At 38.4% G+C, this 20,633-nt stretch overlaps 1 protein-coding gene across 1 annotated transcript in view; it reads right to left on the reverse strand.

The window, feature by feature from the left end:
- LOC141463368 (dipeptidyl peptidase 4-like) overlaps positions 1 to 20,633 on the reverse strand; it is a 40,049-nt gene that overhangs the window by 16,377 nt on the left and 3,039 nt on the right. The window contains exons 3-16 of the mRNA XM_074145721.1: positions 15,446 to 15,544; positions 14,780 to 14,874; positions 14,586 to 14,660; positions 12,529 to 12,581; positions 12,354 to 12,426; positions 11,073 to 11,193; positions 10,489 to 10,649; positions 8,222 to 8,325; positions 4,569 to 4,704; positions 4,377 to 4,421; positions 1,586 to 1,690; positions 1,421 to 1,488; positions 1,174 to 1,227; positions 597 to 721 (exon numbers count right to left, since the gene is read on the reverse strand). Coding sequence (XP_074001822.1) covers positions 597 to 721; positions 1,174 to 1,227; positions 1,421 to 1,488; positions 1,586 to 1,690; positions 4,377 to 4,421; positions 4,569 to 4,704; positions 8,222 to 8,325; positions 10,489 to 10,649; positions 11,073 to 11,193; positions 12,354 to 12,426; positions 12,529 to 12,581; positions 14,586 to 14,660; positions 14,780 to 14,874; positions 15,446 to 15,544 — 1,314 coding nt within the window. The remainder of the gene's footprint in view (positions 1 to 596; positions 722 to 1,173; positions 1,228 to 1,420; positions 1,489 to 1,585; positions 1,691 to 4,376; positions 4,422 to 4,568; positions 4,705 to 8,221; positions 8,326 to 10,488; positions 10,650 to 11,072; positions 11,194 to 12,353; positions 12,427 to 12,528; positions 12,582 to 14,585; positions 14,661 to 14,779; positions 14,875 to 15,445; positions 15,545 to 20,633) is intronic.

Raw genomic sequence — 20,633 nt, forward strand, 5'->3', positions numbered from 1 at the left:
TCTGCTCTCTGTCCTTCTTGCCCAGAGATCAAGGAAGATCTTGGCATCTTAAAAAACAACATACATTTCAATTTAAGGGAAATTTTAGGGAAAACTTTACTTTTCTTACCCTTTGATTAATTTCTCTTTTGTACTATCTAGCACAAGCACTACAGGTCAAAGACAGACTACAGTCCCATTGCTTAATTTAGGATTATGTTAATTGCATTTTTTTTGAATTATCTTGATTTTATTCCCACACATAGAGCACTTCTCTTTACCCGGCCTGGTGCTCACCTTGCTCCCAGAGCCTCCAAACTCCTTCTACAGACAGAGCTCCCCATGCAGCTCTTGAAGAGATGCAGAGCAGACAGGAGTGGTTTGCACCTCTTTCAGGTCCACCAACAGATAGAACTATCAAATTTTATCCTTGTAATTTTTGTGAGGTGCTTTTGTGCCTACGAGGGAGTATGTTTTTCCACTGCCAATGCATTTATCCGATGATATCAACACATATCATTGTTACAGAGTACATATCAAGATCTTGACGAAGTGAACTTTCCCACCCAGCTAATCAGTGAGTCATGTTTATGTCAATTAATTCCAGATATACTCACCACCACAATCTAGCTGATAATACTGTGCGTCTTTGCTGAAGGACACAGAATAATACCGGCATCTTTCTTTATTCAGATCACAGCTAACACATTTAGTAGAATTTGGACTGCTTTCCAAGAGCACTCTGCAAAGTAGATGAGCGTCATTTCAGAGATGAAAGACCTTTTTTTTTTTAAGCTATGCTAAACAAATGTATGTGCTTTAAATAAGATGACCAAATGAAATACGTTAAAATTCAGAATTAATTAAGATTTAAAAATTACAGAAAACAGATTTTAAACTTCTGAGTTAAATTAATACTGGAACTATAATCATAGCAAAAAAAGCATTAGATTTCTTTTTAGGGCTTTGTTGCTTGGGGATTGGTTTCTTCTTTTCAGAATTTCCCTTTATTAACTAAATTTACAGAAAAATATTTTTACAGTTTATACTCCTACACTGATTTTCATTAAATATCCTATACAGGATCCCACATTAGACTGTGAACATCCTAATCTTTTATTTTGCAATGTTTTTTCTTAAAGTTTCTTTTTCATTAACAAATATTTTACTCATACTGCAGAAAAAAATTCCTACTTATAAAGATTTCTTCCTCCTGGCGCTCCATCGTTTTCATTACTAATGTAGTACCTATAAAAGCAAAACATATTGGTTTTGATAAAATATTTACAGCACATTACAATATTTAAAGGTTTATCTTACATGTTTAGATCAGATTTTTATGAGCTAAATGACACCACCTCCCTGTTCTGCCTCCTTGCTTGCTTAGACCCTTGTTACAAGCCCTCCTGATAGGAATCAATAGCTTAATTACAATACTTACAAAAAGTTATCGGTTACAGCTTCTATGCTAATTACTTCCCATTTTCCTGCAGTAATAGGTACTGGACCCTGAAGGGGTGGGAAAAGGCAAGGCAAAAATTAGAACGTGAAGGTCCTCGACGACCAAGAGAAATACAAGTCAGCAGTCCTACACCTCGTTACTTACCTCTGAGCGCCTTATGCGATGGATGTGCTTGTAACCTTCTCCATTGCTGTAGACTTTGTAGTAGGTAGCATTGTCGGGTGCAAAGTGAGGGACAGATGGCTGAAACTTGAACACCAGAAAGATGTCTATTAAGCAAACGAGAGAACTCCAAAACCAAAATGATAAATTTAGAGTTTGTTATCTCTAAACAGGAGTTTCAATACTTAAAACAATGCATCACTGAATGTACTGCTGAAATTTTTGCCTACTGACTTAGTCTAAGGTAGAACCAGTAGCCATTACTCTAAAAGTAAATACACTTCAAACATTTTCTTGCTCCCTAAGGACTACAATTTCCTGAGTATTAGCTCTGGTAATGAACTATGTCCCCTTTATCCCCCTTGAATTTGAAGTCTGACCGGTGTTCCTAGTTTCCTAGCATTTTAGGAAACAAGACGTGCACCTACTTTTAAAGTCATTGTTTTATTGTGTTCAATGCCAACAAGAAGCTGTAACATATAGCAATGTAAACATTCCAAATACAGGTCTTTCACAAACTTCTCATTTCAAAACATGTATTTTTGAACAAATTTTTTTAACTCTTTAATTTTTTTTTTTTAGCTTGAGAGTGAAAATTGTCCCCCCTTTGTTCAAAGACAATAAGCTGCTTTGCAGGAGCAAATTTTGGTAGTAAGTAGGTGATTACAGAATGCCAGAGAACCCAAACTGGAACGATAATTTCATGAAGGAACTATCCATTTATCAATTGTGAGTGACAAATGAATGGATTCCTTCTACTGGCTGTCATTTGGATGTGCTCCACACAGTGGAGAGAAAAATAAAGGAATGAAATTGAGCCTAATGAAATAAGAGTTATATCTGTGGTCAGTGTCCAAAACACCTAAATGTTAATTAGCCAACTGACACTGTGCAATTACTCTGAGATGTAATACCTATTTTTGAAATGGAAAATGAAACAGAAAGACAAAGTAACTCTACTCCGGTCACTCAGTAAGGAACGACAGAACTTGAGTCTCCCTAACCCATGTGCTCCATATAAAGTCTCCTTCTTCCCTAGCAATATTTTTGCAAAAAATACCCTGGCAAATATTTTGCTAGTTTCTCCCTTATCACAGTCTTGCTTTTTCAAAGTGTGACTTTCCTTCAACTCAACTGGCAAGCTCTAACTTAGATCATGACCTGGAAGCCTTACGCAGTAACACAGGCTGTTCTGAGCATTCTTAGATTAAGTATAATTTCATCTCTATTTTTGAAAAAGAGAATATATGTATAGTTATATACAAAGAGAAAACTATATGTCTGTATTTTACACACATATATAATTTACTTAGGTTTGTATATACACTTACATGAATTGTATATACATACATGTATATATACATCTCACATATATATAAAAATATCCCTTATCAGTCAAATGCCATTTTATCTTCCCTAAGCAGATAAGAAAGGAAAAAATATACCTTTCCTATCCCCTCTTTAATCCTCCCTACTTTCCACTCCCTTCTCAAATCCAAGAATCATACAGCGAGATTATCTTTTTCTTCCAACAGCTCCGAAGATGTGGGTTGTCTCTTTAAAAGAAACAAAAAACCAACAACCTAGTTTAATGGCACAGACTCACATTTTGCCCTCTCATTTTGCACAACTGTTTACAAAGTCTGCAGCTTGATCATCACATTGTCTAATTGTGAAGCCTTTGCTGCAGAGAAGCAAAATGTGTCAGCGTTAAGGCCTTCCTTTCCATATCAAATTTGACAGCAGGTGGGTTGATCTCTCATCTTCATACTGCGGATGATTTCATCCCTGCTGTTGCCTCCCTCTTTGCATTTCTTTAAACTTTCATTTTTGACTTCAAAAGTGAATTAGTGACTAAAGCATAATCAGTGTGTGGAAAATGCGGGAGTGGAAAGTGTACTCTGTGTTCTCATCAAAAACTCTGAAACTCATTTCTCCCTCCAAGTCTGAACTTTTGCATCTCTGCTTCACTTCCCCCAGATCTTCTGTGTAGTTCATTAGGTGCCTACTCTCTACGATGTACAAAAGGACTGAGAGGCAGCTTGGAAAGCATCATCCAGACAGTAGCGACTGGTTTGGCAGAAGCATATGAAAATTTTAATCTGGTCAGTTATATGCATCTAGTCCCTAGTTCTCTCCAATAGATATTTTGGGGAGGGGGTACAATAAATAAGTAAAAACCCAAGGAAAACCTGGAATGGTTTGCTGTAATCTGAAATGCTAAAAATGACTTTTGTCCTCTGTGCCTTTCCTCCAACACAATTCAAAGGTTATAGGACACACTTCTCAATACATTTTATCCCCTAGATCATGCTGGAGGTGGCAAGAAGACTGGAGAGCAGCCAAATCAGCATAGCAGACAACTCCCCCAGAACAAAGGGAATTCTGAATCCTGGCTCCTGCACTCCCCCACCTATTGCTATAAAAGCAGTAGGTCAGAATTAAGAAAGGAGCCTGGAAGGAGCACTCTGGTTTTTGGCAGGCTGAACACGATGCATAGGTCACAGAAGATGCAGTTACACCTCCAGCCCATGCCACACTGTCAGCCCAGCTTGGGAGTTCAGAACCCCATTCCCACGAAAGTTTAAAACCGGGAGCGGGGTATCACAGCAGCTCCACTTGAGACCATTTTTTCATATCTGTATGTATTGCAACAAGTGAATGGATCAGACCTGGGCACGAGAGGCATTGCAACCAGCAAGAGGCTCCCATGACATTTTCTTAATTATCAGTATTATTTAGCATATGGCAGTTCTAGAAATTGAATACTCACTCTGCCAATCCAGCCAGTTCTACTTTCTTCCGTAAACTGTTTTTCCTTAAAAAGAAAAAACAAACAATCCCACAACAATTATGTTTATTTTACATCAGGCTACACTTCTACAAAGATAAACGTACAGAGATACTCTACTCCTTTCTAGTCTCATTTATCAAGCATTGCAACTCTCCCACCTCATTTTCTTACCTGTGGACATGACCAACTTCCAGTAGCATTTTCAAAGTCACAGACTGTGAGCACTGAAAAATTCTGAATTCTTTTGAGCCACTGCAGACAGATCCTTTCATCTGTCACCCATGTTACAACACTCAAATAATGTTCCCTGAAAAAAGCAATAGCATTTGACATTTAAAATCCTCTCTGTAATAGCATCCTATACAATAGCATTCAGCAATTCACTGAATGAGACTCATCTGGCTATTTTCATTTCAATCTACTCTTCAACAATAAACAATGATACAAATCTAATTGCACTGTTTTTTTGCCAATTGTTTTTGCTGCTAGTAGATGCCTTGGTTATTTTCATTCATAGAATAAAGAATTAGATAGTTTGTACGTACCCGCTTCCAGAAAGACTGCAATTAAATTCTAACAGCCAGATCACTATCCTCTAATGCATAAAATAATAGCTACTCCAGACTGTTCATATATCTTGTACTATGTATATCTAGAGGAAATTCTTCTGAATGTCAAGTTGTATGGACCTTAGATTTTGGAGTTTTATCCTTAGCTGTATGAAGTTGGTTGCTTGTAAGCACTTTCTGAGTAACACATATCTTTGATTATTTAGTATTTATTTCCATTAGTCAGAATGGAGGGAGAGATCGTACCAAGAACAAGAATTACTATTTGAATATTTTACTTTCATCTTCAGAATACCAATTAGTTGACATGAAGACTAGGAGTATCTGAAAGAAAAGTATCATTTTCATGAATATTCCTGTATATTAATTCTAAAAAGGCACCACATAAAATTTAGTGGTTTTGTTTACCATTATGATCTGTTAGATGTACTCATCTATTCTTATTTTAGATTTCTCCTATCTCCTAGAAGCCTTATGAACTAAAATAAAACAAACCTCCCCTCCAAGGCAAGTATACATTTTTAACCAGAATTTGCACATTTGACTTGGAAGTTCCAAGTTCATGTTCCCCTTTTCCCCAAAGTTAGTTAACAAAAACGTGGGGGAAGTTTTGTGGTAAGAGCGAATATCTTCGTGATCGCTGGGGAGAAGGGGGCAGGGGGGAGGGGAGAAAAAGAAAAAACTACAATTACTGTGGATGGATTAAAAATATATGCCAACTGGTTACTGACCACTTCAGGTTTATTTCTAGATTACAGTTTAAAAATTTTTTAAAAAGGTCTATTTTCACATTCATATTTGACTAGGAAGTTGATAGGTCATTTAATTGCTACTTCAATTGGCTTCAAGCAGCTAGCTTCAAACAGTATATTTCAGACCAATAATAAAAAAAAACAACTTATAAAAGCACTCTGCAGGAGCTTGTTTGGAAAAAAATGAAACTGCCATTCTTCATGTACCTATAATAATAATTTCTCCTGTTTTGTAAAAGTTTTTGTTCCTTCAAAGTGAGAGAAGTTAACAATTCTGATTCTTATAGATGACAGACAATCAGACAAGATGGACAGATGAAAAAAAAAAGAAAAAAACAAAAAAAAGTTCTTTATTATGGTAAATACTTTATTGTTATTGCAGAGACTATGAACGCTGCTTCAGTTTTCAACAGCCTATGAAATATTAACTAAGCTGCAATTAACTCAAGTATAGAGTACAGTAGTTTTGCATTGCCCTTCCTCATTTGCTGCTGAGAAAGGATATTCCTGCAATCACTGTCGGGAACTCTCTACTCAGAGACGACTTATTTTTAGGACAGATCATTTCAGACAAGAAGCATCCACTGCTTTCATCCTCCTGTTAGCCAACAGGAGACCCCTGTACCCATGATGCTGAAAGTGGGGTTTAAACGCTGTATGGACTTCAAGCTGGTCATTCATGCAAAAAGAGTCAGGTTTCATCTACCACCTTACGTGGCAAAGCACTGCCATGCCACGTTTTGGCAGCTTTTCTTGACAAATAATAGAAGTTTCCCTCTGAAACTGAAGTGCACTGTTCCCTCTTCAAATGCTGGGGTACGACTGCTGCGCATACGACAAGCTCTGGATAGTGCTGCAACAGGCAACCATGGCACTGCCCCTCGAAATCAACACCCAGGTGAATGGGGTGAAGTACGCCACCAATTCAAACTTAGTTTTACTCAGAATTTAGCTCCAGGAAGCAAAAATAGAATTTTCCACCACAGAAATTAACCTTTCCTGTCATACAGTGGTATAAATATACACACTGTGCAAATATTCATTACATTGTCGTTCCAGGAGCAAAACCACTCGACAGCAACACTGCACATCACTTGCCTTTTGCTCCTCACGTACTTTTGCTCTTGCAAAATTCCCCGAGACTTGTTCTGGCCACCTCAACTTCTGCAGGACGCACATGTTGAGGCTTAACTATTATTTAGATCAGCTGTTAGGAGAAGGATTAAGTTTTGATCCTTGCACTCATCATTCAAGACTTGATTTATCTTTGTATTAATCCTGATTTACAGAGTGTTACATTTATTTAAAAATGGATTAATTTCATGTAACTCAGGCCTGTATTAGCCAGATGGGTACAACGCTGGAAGGGAGATGATGGTTTTTCTCCCCAGGTCACTCAGCAACACTGTTCAGCTTTCACTAGGTGTTAACAAAAGGTAAAACGTTTAACTCTGAGACAGCAGAGATCTTAGCAGAGATCTTAATCAGAACGGACCAAAACATAAAGGGCTTATAATTCTGAGGCACTGAAATTCTGGAGAAAAAAACAGCGCACAACAGCTATATAACATCTAGCTAATGCAGTGTTACTACAGAGAAAGGATAAACAAACAACGTATTCATAAAAACTTGCATATCTTGGTTAACACAGAGATGTTAGTTACGCTGCGGTGAGGACTGAAAGGGAACAGCACTGACATTCCAGTTACAGCTTTTTGGCCACCATGTACAAAATGCTGGTTTTATGCACCAGCTAAACAGACCTTTTTTTTTTTCTTTTCCCCTGAAATTTATCAGCATAACCTGTGCTTCCATACCCACCATGTTTGTAAGTGCAAACCTCTAAAAAATTTCCACAATACTGTTAAAAAGAAAAAACAAAACCCAAGATCTGGGATACCAAATTCTGTGTGCATGCATTTTAAATCAATTTAGCTGCTCTTTACAAAATACATTTATATCATGTTGTGCTTTTCCAGTGGCATTTTGAGAAATACAATTTTCCATTTACTGTGAGAGGTGCTGGTTTTCACCACGTTTCCAAAGAAAACAAACATTTTAAGTATAAATCTGAAGACAACCATGATACCTTGCCTTAGCAAGGAGTCTGCTTCCAATGAAATCAAATCTTCACTTACCATTAAGGTTTTGTTTTGTTTTTTTCCCCTAGTGAATTGGAATACATATATTATAATTTGATTATACCAAAACTTGCTCATATTAAAGTTGTACTGTGAAATGACTTCACCATAGTTAGACTCCACTGAATGTGATGAGCCAAGAACTTGTCACATTCTGAATATAACATACATGGAATATGCCATCTATATATAATCACTAGGAGGATAATCTCTGTGCAGATTTTCTCTGGTAAATCTTGTTGCTACCAGAGCTGCACGACTGGGAAAAACTGCCATATACACTGCTTATAAGGTGGCCACACACATAAGCTCCTCCTTTCCCACCAAAAGAAACAAGCAAATATTTAAGCAAAATTTCTTACTCTGATTTTATTACTGCAGGTGGAGAAATTTCAGCAGAGTGGAAAACAGGAAGTGATCTGGTATCCACAATAAAGAACCGCACAGTTGGATTTGTAGCTCCTGCCTAAAAATAAAAATTTTCATTGTACTTCTGAAGAGAGAATATTCCTGGTGAAGTGTTTGAAACTATAGATGAAGAAATTACTACAGACAGTCAGGTAGAACCAGCCAACTTCAAACATGTGAAAAAACAAGCTCCTAAATGCAGTTCTTAAGATTGATACATAAATTATCCTTTGTGGTTTTTTTATATCAAAGTGTTAGAAATGCATTTCTAGATAAGAAAGACTACTGCATTTAGAAACATTCGTAACTACATAGGGCATGCTTTACCCAAAGCCACTTTTGACCGTATCTCGTCCCACATGCAGTATCTAACAGTGATTCAAATCCATTGCTAACAGACAGAAAAGCGCTTCTTCATCGAAACTGATACCTTACATTAAGTGGTCATATAATAGGACGAGGGGTAATGGCTTTAAATTGAAAGAAGGGAGATTTAGATTAGGTATCAGGAAGAAATTCTTTACTGTGAGGGTGGTGAGACACTGGAACAGGTTGCCCAGGAAAGCTGTGGATGCCCCGTCCCTGGAGCTGTTCAAGGCTGCGCTGGACGGGGCTTTGTGCAACCTGATCAAGTGGGAGGTGTCTCTGCCCATGGCAGGGGGGTTGGAACTAGGTGATCTTCAAGGTCCCTGCCAACCCGAACCATTTTATGATTCCATGGTAATTAGCTGCCTCTACCATAATCAAAGCTGTGACTGCAGCATATACCCCACTACTTTTAATGTAGTGCTACTGGGTACCGACAGCAACGTAACTTTGTCAGTAAGGGCTGCTCTTCTAGAAGTTAACTAGCCAAGTCCTCATTGTAATGATTAGGTAGTTGCAGTCAACCTACCTCCAGAAGTCAGCAATATTCCAAACAAAAGCGGTTTGCAATAAAAGGTACAATTAAAACTGGAATTTCATTCCACACCTACATCTCTCCACAGGTGCCAGGCTCAGGGCAGAGTCCCTGTAGCTGTCAGTGACCCTCTGGGAGAGGCTCCAAGGAAACAGGCAAAGGCCACATGCTCCTGAAGCTCTGGGAAGGGTAGGGAGTGACTGACCATGGCTGCTGCAAAGAAAGCTGAACGTGGCACCAAGAGGACCAGAGGGCGGCTTTTACACCAGACAAACAGCTGTATCAGTTGAGTGATCAGCTGGCTATATTGGCTGTTCAGCCCCAGTTAATCAAAAGAGTGAAAGTATCTTCCTGAGCTGGCCAGACCAGCGTGGGGGGGATATACAGGTGCCTCAGCCCAACACAGAGTATGAAAAACAGATGATGAACAAAAAGAACTGAAGAAAGTGAGGTGCTTGGGATGGTTTCAACCTGTATATCCCTTCCCAGCAATGGGAATGCCCAGCATCGTGGTGGTGAGCATGTTATGGAGACCAGCAATGAGAAGTATGTTTGTACTGCGATTCAGCAGTACAATGCAGTTGTTGTACTCTAAGGCTAATTTGTACTTGTATTGTGCATCGCTCTGCTAAATCAAAATCCCGTGTAATGTCAAATAACTTCACACAGGTAAATCTTGTATTAAACATTAAACCCTCCACATGTGGAGTATCTGAAAGAACCTGTTTGGAGTGCACTGGACTCTGACTCTCAATCACTTAGTCCAGCGCCAACTGTGCCACAAGCAGTGGGCACAAAGTCACATGGAAGGGAAGGAGCAGAAGAAGCAGCTGCATGCACTGAAGGCTTCACTCACAGCTAAAACTGAAATAGCTTTAGGTACGGGCAAAGAAACTCCATCAGCAGATTTCTCTCCTTCATCCCAATATAGGAAGCATCCAACAACTAAAAATGCTACATTAGTTGAAGAAGATTCCAGTATCAATACCACATACAATCTTATCACAATGTACATCTGCCAAATGCTTCGTACCAACTTCAATTCCCTAAAAGCTTTTTTATCTCGACATATACTTGCTACCTCAAAACCTTTTGGTGAAACAACAAAACCTTAAATTATACTTTTTTTTTTTGCTATTTGCTTTCCCCTGGAAATAATGAAATACTTTAACACTGCCAGATGCTGTTGACTTCAGAAACAGTAATCACAGCAAGCTGTTGAGGAGAGACAGACAATATTTTCATTAGCAGAAACTGATTAAATGAGACTACTCTCTTAATGAAACTGCAGAACAACCATGTTTAATAAATAACACAAACCTTGGGATATGGGATTCTAATGGTTTTTGGATACTGCAGAGTGTCCTCAGAATAAAAGGAATACTCTATAACAGGAACTTGTGTATCATTAAATGCTGCATATGCCACAAAATCGCCATTTGGAGACCACCAGAGAGCAGAATGGGTGCCAAACATTTCCTCTGAAAGAGATGCAAATGCATTTAAGTTATAATTGATAAGTTGGCTCTTCTATCCTAGGTACTGTTCTCATTAGTTTTTAATAGGTTTTGGTTTTTTTTAATTGAAGTTCAGATACCAAAGTCCAGATTATTTGTCAGGGTTCTGAAATGAGACATTAGATCAATGCTAATAATCTCTCCTAAGAAGCTAATTCACATACTATGACTGCCAATGATGAGCTGCTAGTTAGGCAAACTCATTTCCACTCTTAGATCCTCACACTAGCCAGGTATTAAGCTTGGGTAAGCATGCATGCTTCTGTTAAAATTCAGACTTAAGATTATTTTGCACTTTTCAATAACAGGAAATGTATAATAAAATAACTACAATAAACCAAAGTTTTTACATCGTGACGGAAAGTAAAATATGCTTGATATAGTTACCTTCATAAACCCAATCTGGTATTCCATTGAAAATTTTATTTTCTTCTCCATTTGCAGTGATTTGCACAGAACTTGCTGTTGGTGAAGCTTTTACATAAACATTATTATTCCAAACAAACGCCTGCAAAACATCGTTGTGATTACAATTACTGTTAAGAGTGAATTCTACTTCCTTCCTTTGCCACCTCTAGTGGGAAATTTACATCAGATGACAAAAACTGTCTTTGAAAGTTGCATTTCACCAAGCATCATTGATACTTAACAGACTTGAATTACTAATACATATCACGTGTAGTAACCTAACTTCAGGCCTAGATGCAAAAACCAATCAACTATGATAAATGACATAATCACTTTATCAAGTTTTGAAAACCTCGGTATTCATTTTCTGTTGAGATACAAGCTTATTTTCTTTCATTAGTTGTTTTTCCATAATCTGTCTTTCAAAGAAAACTATCAGTACTATGGTAAAACAGAGATGGGGGTCTCAGCATTGCTAATAGGTCTGCAAAGATGGTGCATTTCATCAGTAGTGCTCAGAACTCCTCTAGTTTTTGGCACCTACCTGCCTGCCTCTCTAATCACCCTTGCTTTTCCTCTCCAACAACTGAACAACTCAGTTTTATTCCAGAGCTTCACTCTGCGATGCAGAAAGCTCTTTTCAACATCCTTTGCTTCTGTGGTTGGGCTCTATAATTCCTGTAACAAATAAACACCACCTTCTCTGGTGACTGATCTTTAGTCAGATCCAACACTCACCATAAGGAATACACAGGCCTTGCAAGCACAGTGGCTGTCATGATTGCCATGGACTGGAGAGGAAAGCAGGAAGAAAAGGACAGTGGGAAAGAATACAAGAGAGATTTTGATGCTCTAATCCCCATTACACGCATCCACCAACACTTCATTGCTTATGGTGTAATTAGGAGATCACAGAGGAAATCCCAGTGATGAGTAAGTAGACAATTGTAATACTGTTGCCTTTGAAAGGGATGAACTACTGTCTGCAACTGTACAAATATGAAGTTCCTGTGCATTTGTGCATTATATGACTAGTGGGGCCATTACTGCTTTCAGGAATGCCTTTTCATTAAAGAACAAAACAAAACACACAGAGGGATTTTGGAGTCTTTCCAGCAACAGCAGCGAATTTGGAAACTAATCCAGCTTCTTATCTAGCAGCAGGAAAGTCCCAAAACCTCAAGGGTACATAAAATGTGATCTAACATGCCATGTGTACAAAAATGACTCTTTATATAAGTTTCACTTATTTTTACTAACCAGTTTGTGACCAACAGGTGACCAGGATATATATTGTGTGTCGTTAGGTAGTAGTCCATCATCTAAGATAGAACTGGAAAAAACGAAACCAAAATGCAGCTAAGATAAATCAGTGAAATGCCATTTTATTGCAAAATAGTGTTAAAATTATGTCTTGTGTGCAAAAATTACTGACCTGCTACTGAAATCATAGATGTGATATGAAGCTGTATAGGAATGCCTCCACAACTGCAAAAGAATTATATTAATATTAACAAAATACATTTTGACAGGATTCATGTCTCTTACAGTCTGGATTACCTCTGAAACCCTCCTCACACGTTTGTGTGATAGAACACAATGAACGTACAAGGTAACAAATCTCTGCAAGGTTTAAGAAAAGACTAAAGAATCGCCGTCCCTCTGGGGTCATCACTGAAGTATTATGACGGAGGCCACTGACTGATTCAGGACAGAGATACAGAGGCCAGAGATGCTGCAGATTTTCAGAAATCCTGGTAGCTACATGCCTGACTACCATAGCTATGCACAGTTAATTCTCCTCCTTCTGCCTTACTGGCACACTTGCTGTTTTCTGTCTCATTCTCCATGCTGTATTATTTAACTTGGCATCTTACTCTTTGGTAGTCCTTACAAGTCCCAGCAGTATTTCTGCAGCAGTTCCTCCAGTTCCAGGGTGACCCATTCCCATTCATATTGTCACAGAAATAAACCCTTTCTCTCTGAATGTCTGTATCACTCTGTGAGCGCTTACAGAGAGAAAGATGATGATGATAACACAGACACATTTAAATGCGTTCACTACATGGGGCTGACAGAGGTTTGATTTAGCCCACGGTGTTGACATGCTACAATAATGCTATCTGGTATCTATGATGGTATCTTCATCTTGGTATGAAGATATAAAACAATAAATTAATACTACACAACCAGATGGTTATTACATAAGAAGTGTCTACATCCTCATGATTCATTTTGTTACTCTGTTTTCTTGCAATAAAGATTAATAATAACATAACTTTCAATCACACTATTATATAAAGGTTAAAAGATCGTGCTTCAGCATTAAAATAAAATTACCTCTTATGACTGCAACAAATAAAATACTATAAAGCAATAAATCATGAACAGAGGGGACGCCTAGGGTGGCTGCAAAAATATAAGGCATTTTGTGGCCACTAATGATGCAGTCAATGAAAACTCTAAATATTCTGAACAATTCAGAAAGACAAAAGGTTACTGGCTTAGCAGCACCTAGCAAGGAAGCTAAAACTGCAAAAAAGCGATGACTGAGTGCACGGATTGTGGCTGGCGCTGTGCGAGAGGCACTCCTGGACTGCACAGGCAGAACACGTAGACAGAGCTCAGTGACACGGCGCTCGAGTATCTCTACACCGCACAAGTCAGCTCTGAGCTTTTTACAAACAAACCAGGCAGCTAGCTCTCTAGGAAAAACAAAGGGAACAACAACAAAGTTACTGGCTTCTTAGTGCACGCACTGCAGGGCAAATTACCACCTCCATTAGGTTTCTGTGACTGTCCTCAAGTGGCACACAGAGCCAGGCTTTCATGCCAGCTGGCATAACCGTAGGCTGACCTTTGTTGCACGGTTCAGCACCAAGCCAGGATGGGGCACTGCGCTGGAGGTTTTTCACGTGCTTGCTGACAGCAGGGAACAAGGACACCCAAGTCCACTCCAAGCGCAAAAGGACAACCTTCTCTTGTAAGCACATGCTGCTTTTCATTCACTTCAGTTTTAAATTCTTATGTCCTAACACCACAATGTAACCACCATATATATACACAGCATATATATATATACACAAGCATATGCATACAAGCATATCTACCCGTCACTTCTTACCCACACAACTCCTTAGACACTCATGCCTATCTACTCTTCTAGCTTGTCTCCCCAGATGAACCACCCAGCCTCGCTCTCCTTGTGATCTCTCTCCATCCACTTTTTATCCAGCTTCTTTTCTCAGACAGTCCTATCTCTTCTGCCAAGCTCACAGACAACACAACAGCTTCTCTCCTCCTCCTGCCTGCTCAACTTCGCTGTTCCCCTGCAGACATCCATCTCATCCATCCCATCCATCCATCCTCCTGCATTTCCCTCACATTCTCTCAGCCTCTCACATCCGTACTTTTAAGACCACCTTCTCACTCAGTTGTTCCCAAACCTTTATTTCCCAGCTTCATCCTCAGAGAAGTAAAGTGCACACGTACCTTTGTATAGCTGTACTGCAGAAGAGCAAACTTTTGGTCAGGAGACAATATAGCTGTGGTAGCCTTGTATTTATCCTGTCAATGAAAGGCAAAAAAACCACATAAAGCACTGATTCCAAAGAAATGTGCAGAACAAAATATTAAATTCAATACCTTTCCCAACATCTGCATGTATTCTATATAAGTCAACGTACTAATGTTGTATTTGCCAAGACTAAGGAGGATGTTCCGTTTTCAGCATCAATACGTAGGATGTTCCCATTAGCTGCTTTGTGAAGATACTGATTTCCTAGAAGAACAAGAGAACTGCTAATAAACAATAAATAAAATGCTCATCAGTTACTTCTCTTTTCCCCTTATCTTTTTAAGCAGCAAATAAAACTAAAAAATCTGGTCAATGTTGTGTTTCCCACTTCTGTAATGAAAGGGTATTTGTAGCACAAGAACGCTCACAAAATGCAGTCCTGGGGCTCACAGCCTCCAGCTTCTGGCATCTCCTTCTCTTGGGGCACCAGGCGCATTCAAAAGGAAAAGCACCATGTATCCTCCTGTTCCCTGATAGCCTGATGTACAAGAAGCTGACACACTTCAGAGTATAACATGCTTCTACAAAACAGCATAGAAGTAAGTATGCTCTTTTAGCAGCAGGAGAATACAGCTTGCCGTGAACATGAACGTGTATCTAAGGGGGAAAAAAAAAATCACAACTCTTTGAGCTGTGCACCTTTCTATAATTGCACCAATAAATAATTTAACTTTTTTTTTTTTCAGGATACAGCAGTCACCTCAGTATGAAGATACATATTTACTGAGGGCAGTATATTTTCTTGACATTCATGCTGTATGTAGAAATGAATTACCTGAAATCCACTGCAAATTATATGTTTTGTACTTATAGTCATTGTTCAAGTAATTCTGTAGAGTATATGTTTTTCGTGGGTCAGGCTCAGAAGTACTTCCTGAAAGAAAGAGACAGAAGAGAGATTTTGATGTTACTGCAAATTGTTGCATCCCAGCTTCTTCATTGGACTACCAAAATAAGTGGGGTTTTGTTTCCTGTTATTGATGTGGTTTAGCTAACCAGCTCTAAAGTGGTAGCAGTGAGAAGGCACTAAAGCTTTACTGCAAGATAAATTCAGCAAGCATAAAATAAAGGAGTATCGGTGAGATCACTCAACAAACTCATGTAAAAATTACAGATGCTTTTTCTCTGCTGGTATTTTGCTTTAAGTTACACAAGAGCTGTTACCTTCTGAGTAAATGAAAACAAGTTTTTGACAGTGACAAAAATAAACAGAAGACCTCTAGCCCTCTTATCTCAGGAAACGCATACTTGTACTGCTCAAAAATTGAAAAGAAGTGATTTTAATGCCTTTCCCCCCTATGCTCACTCTGGGAAATTCGCTGCAGAACCCTGACTGCTAAATTTGCATGAGACATCAATTGTGGGGTGGATCATGGAAAGCAGAGACACACATGCCTGTGTTTGAGAGTGGTGGATGGGCAAGGCTGTCCAGATGAATGAAATGTGGCATCCACGTGAATAGATGTACAGACCTTAAAGGATAGCCTAAAATTAAAGCAGCTGCTGTACTTTATCACATATGCTGTAATACTGTTGCTCCTGTTCATTAACCCTTCAATTGCGGATCATCTGCTTAACATTAAACTTACAATTTCAGAAATGACTCAGACAACAAATCTGAGGAGCAGTAAAATTTTCAGGGAAGGTCTAATTTTAAAAAAAATAATTAAATCAGAAATGCTTACTGATAAGCTTATGATGAAATAAGGGGTTAAATATTTATCCCCCTCTTGATGTGTTTTTCACCAAGGTATTTTAATTTTTACTCCTACATTACTATTTTGACTGCAAAATTAAAGCTAAGTAACTGAGTTACTACGAAAAGACTAAGTGAAACTTTGAACCCAGTTAAGCTAATGAGTTTGATCATCAGCTCTAGTGCACTACAGTCAACTTCGCTGAAAAATACTTCTTTCTTACTGGCTGTAGCACACAAGCCACTCTTTCCAAAGTCTGAAAGGTTCAAATACTACTAGTAGTAATAATAAAAAAATCAGTTTGCGAGTCTTTGTAATCTTTTTCCTCTGAAAAGAAAGACTACAATTTTTAAATTCAAGTGTGCAATTCTCTCCCTGCTTCCTCCCATGCCTTTTTTTTTTTTTTTAAATGGAAACCTAAAAACTACCCTCATACAAATCCACACAGTCCAGAAGGGAAGCAATTTTTATTTCAACTGGCTAAGTTGCTCCTTTTTTCTTACCATCAGTACAAATCAAAAGACCTAGAATAAAAACCATTGATAAAAACACCCAAATACAGACATGGTGACTGATCAATCAAGATATCAACCCGCCCATCTAAATTCTGAGAGTCCCAGTATTTGAAATACTCTTGGAAGGACACACACATAAAAACACCTCATAATCATTTGTGCATGTTATCTTTCTGCAGGTTAAATACATGCGACATCTAGAACACTACAGGAAGATATTTATATTAGCTATTACAGTTTTACTCTTATTTCCAAACAATAAGCGCACTGCATATGTACAGCACAGACTGTACAGCCATTGCCATAATAAAAGTCAAGAGCCATAACAAACAATGATTTTAGTCCAAGATGCTCAGCAAAGGTTAAAAAAATTGCTTGCTCAATTCCATCTGAAATTTGAATGTTCTAAAAAATTACTAGTTTAGATTTCTTGCTCACAAAGCTTCCATGGAATATTAATTTCTCAGGTTAATTATTCTATATTAACTGAATATTTAATTTGATGGATTAAGAACACATGTGCATTTGATATTCATGCACAGTTGTCTAGTTGGGAATATCACTTCTCTCCTTCCTAACTGAGTAAGTGTCATTTTCAATTAGAGGGGCTTCAGAAAGCAACAAAATTGTATCTTGGAAAAGGAGGACCAATTTAAGACAGGTGGCTGATGAACAGGTTTAGGGATTTTTCCAAACTGATGAATGTTTTTCCCCCTGGTGACATCCATATTTTGCTGAGGTCTCATTACTAAAAATCAGGCCACTATTAAGATTTGTTGGCTGTGTATAAAATTAAAATTTCATTTTCTGTCAACACCTTCTACATAGTAACTGAATATGAAAACATACGCCAAGCTGTAAGGGTACAGTCATAAAAGTTCTAGTTGAAGTATTTTCTTACTTCGCGAGATAGGCCACTACCACTATATTCTTACTTATCCACATCATACCTCTGACCAAAGATACTCAACGTACATTGAATTCTGCGTTTTGGCTCTTGTTTAGAGCCCATTTGGAAAAAAGTGTCAGACAGGTTTAATTTGACAAAATAAAATAGTTGGCATTCCAGAGCATTTAATTGGCTTTGAAGACTGAATACAGGTCAATGCGTGTTCATATTTTAGCAAAACAGCTTCTTTCACTCTTAGGTTCCTCAGAGAGGCTGTGAAGGCTGAATATTCTTGCTATTTTCTTTTGGACTATTCCAGATGCTGACTTATTTTTCTAAATTCCAAATGACTAGCTCTTCATCTCTACCCCCAACAGCACATACATATTTCCACTGTCGTAACGATATACGGGAAATATTTACATCATAATACCCCTGTTACAACAGCAAAAACTTAGTTAACTAAGTCCTTCTGGGAATAAGGTGCTTAACCTTTTATGTAAGTAGTACTCACATGAAGTTGATAAACAGTTTTGTTTCAATTTTGGATTTTTTTTGTAATATGTCACCCTTTCTGAAGAGAAAAATTGAGTCGGTTTCTGTAGGTGTAAGGTGTAAAGTAAACAAGAAGTTAACTATTGTGTAAGGTTTATGATATGACACACAACCATACCAAAATCTAAAGTTGTTGACAAATTACTTTTGGTATATGTATTGTTTATTCCACAGTGTCAAGGCACATTTTACTAATTTCCATATGTAATGAAAAAGAGCAAGAATTTATGTAACCAACTTAAAAGAGATGGAAAACTGTAAAACCAGCAACAAGGGAAGCTATACTGCATGTTCACTACTATCAAGAGAGACTGGAACAAGGGAAAGACAAGTATAACCATGATGCTCAGCAATAATGAGAAAGAAAGGGATAGAGAAATTATAAAAATCAGAAAAGGTGAATGAGTATTGCCATTTTTAAGTGCCAGCAGAACAAGAGTGAGAATGATCTGCAATCTAAGAATATAATTTAGGAGCAGCGGGAGAGATGCAAGAAGGGAAACCTGGCTGATTCAGTAGTTAGTCAGAAAAAAGTGACATTTCAGGCTATTTTTTCCAAACCTTCCTTCTTCCCCGTTCCTCTTCCAACGTGTGCAGAAAAGCACTAAAAACTTCCCCCCCTACACTCAAGCCCCCGGTAACTGCCTGAGATATGTGACAATTAGAGCACAGAAATGGATTTCCAGCAAAGAAGAAAGTAAAAATGACTCCGCTGGGTGAGGCCAAAGGTTTGCCTGAGCGAGAATCCCATCTGATTCCCAGCAGCTGATACTGGATATCCAGGAGAGACCATAACCAACAGGTGAGCGCTGTGAGACCTCCCAAGGCCGTTCACCCAGCTGTCACTTTTGGGGACTGCAGAGACTTCCCCAGAGGGAAGTAATCATTAACTTTGTAATCAATAGCTCTGGAGTTCCTCTCAAATTTGTCCCATCTCATGCCAAGCAAGGAAATAAAAATAACTGAAGTGTTCTACAGATAGCAATCCACTGTCGGTAATATTTTTTTAATATTACATTACTCAACATTTGAATTTAGGTAGATAACCGAGTTCAATGACAGTTACAGAAGTCAAGGACATACCGCAGGAAAACATTTCTATTCTCCACCTTTTCCTTCTTTAGCTATAAAAGTAATATATCCACACAACACAAAGACTACAAAGATCCTGTAATGCAGAGCAAGATGTGTGAATGCAGGGGGAGAAGAGAATAGTTAGAACAGTCAGATTCAAGCCAAAAGATTGTTTGGACAGACAAGTCTACAGCACACTCACAACATGGTGATTAACCTGCTGCACCTCCCATACGACTTTGGAGAGAATTTCAGCCATGACTTTGATTGAAGTCCTTTGAAGCTAGGAACTAACTACTGCTCACCATTTATGTAATTGTTCTCCAAAAAAACCACACAGAGTCAAGATTCATCTAAACCTTAATTTTTGAATCTAGATTCAGAGAGATTCTGATTCTATTTCAAAGATCAATTTCTGATCCATAGCTTTAAATTCCCTTGCAGATTTTCTAGCTTTCTCCCTAAACACCCTTAAATGTAATGCCTTTCAGAAACTGGAATAATATAGGATCCTTTATTCCCAAGAAAAACATGACAGATCACAGCGGCCAGATTCATTCATCTTGTGGCACAGGTCTTCAAATACGAATGTCGTGTATCAGCCAGAAGTCCCTCTGTATTTCAAACATACTGTTCAGTTGCAAGCAGGGTGTTGACATTGGCAATAGATACTCCCCCACACCACCCAGTCACAAAATTGCTTAGTTCAGGACCGAATGCAGATAGGATACAAAGGAGGAGACTGTAGATACAACCATCCCAAACAGAACAATGGTAAGAGCTATTTGGAGACTTTTCAGTTATACATTAACACAACTGCAAGGAAAACCTGCAGCCTCACCTCTCTTGAGTCCTTGAAGCACACAGCTGTCTCAGCAGTCCCAACATTCTTCAACTTCAAACCCGGGATGACAACATGAACATAATGCTGCCAGTAACCCTTATCTCTATTTATGGTAGCTTTTACCAGCCACTAGTAATACCCAACACATCAGTTAGGCATCTGACTCACAGAGCACCCTCAGGCACCTTAAGGTCATTAACTTTCTCAGCACCTGCTGCACTTTTCCAATCTCTTCTAGGCACATTTCTATCAAAAGACCACAGAAGCCCACACATAGTATCATCTAATCATGACAGTGATGAGCCTTCACATTTAGTGCATCTCTCACCATTGGAGAATTAGACCTCTGGCTGAACAAACCTGGTTTATGACCAGACAGTTGTACAGCA

Source organism: Numenius arquata, chromosome 3 (genome assembly GCF_964106895.1).
Source record: "Numenius arquata chromosome 3, bNumArq3.hap1.1, whole genome shotgun sequence".
In the NCBI taxonomy this organism is placed as follows: Eukaryota; Metazoa; Chordata; class Aves; order Charadriiformes; family Scolopacidae; genus Numenius; species Numenius arquata.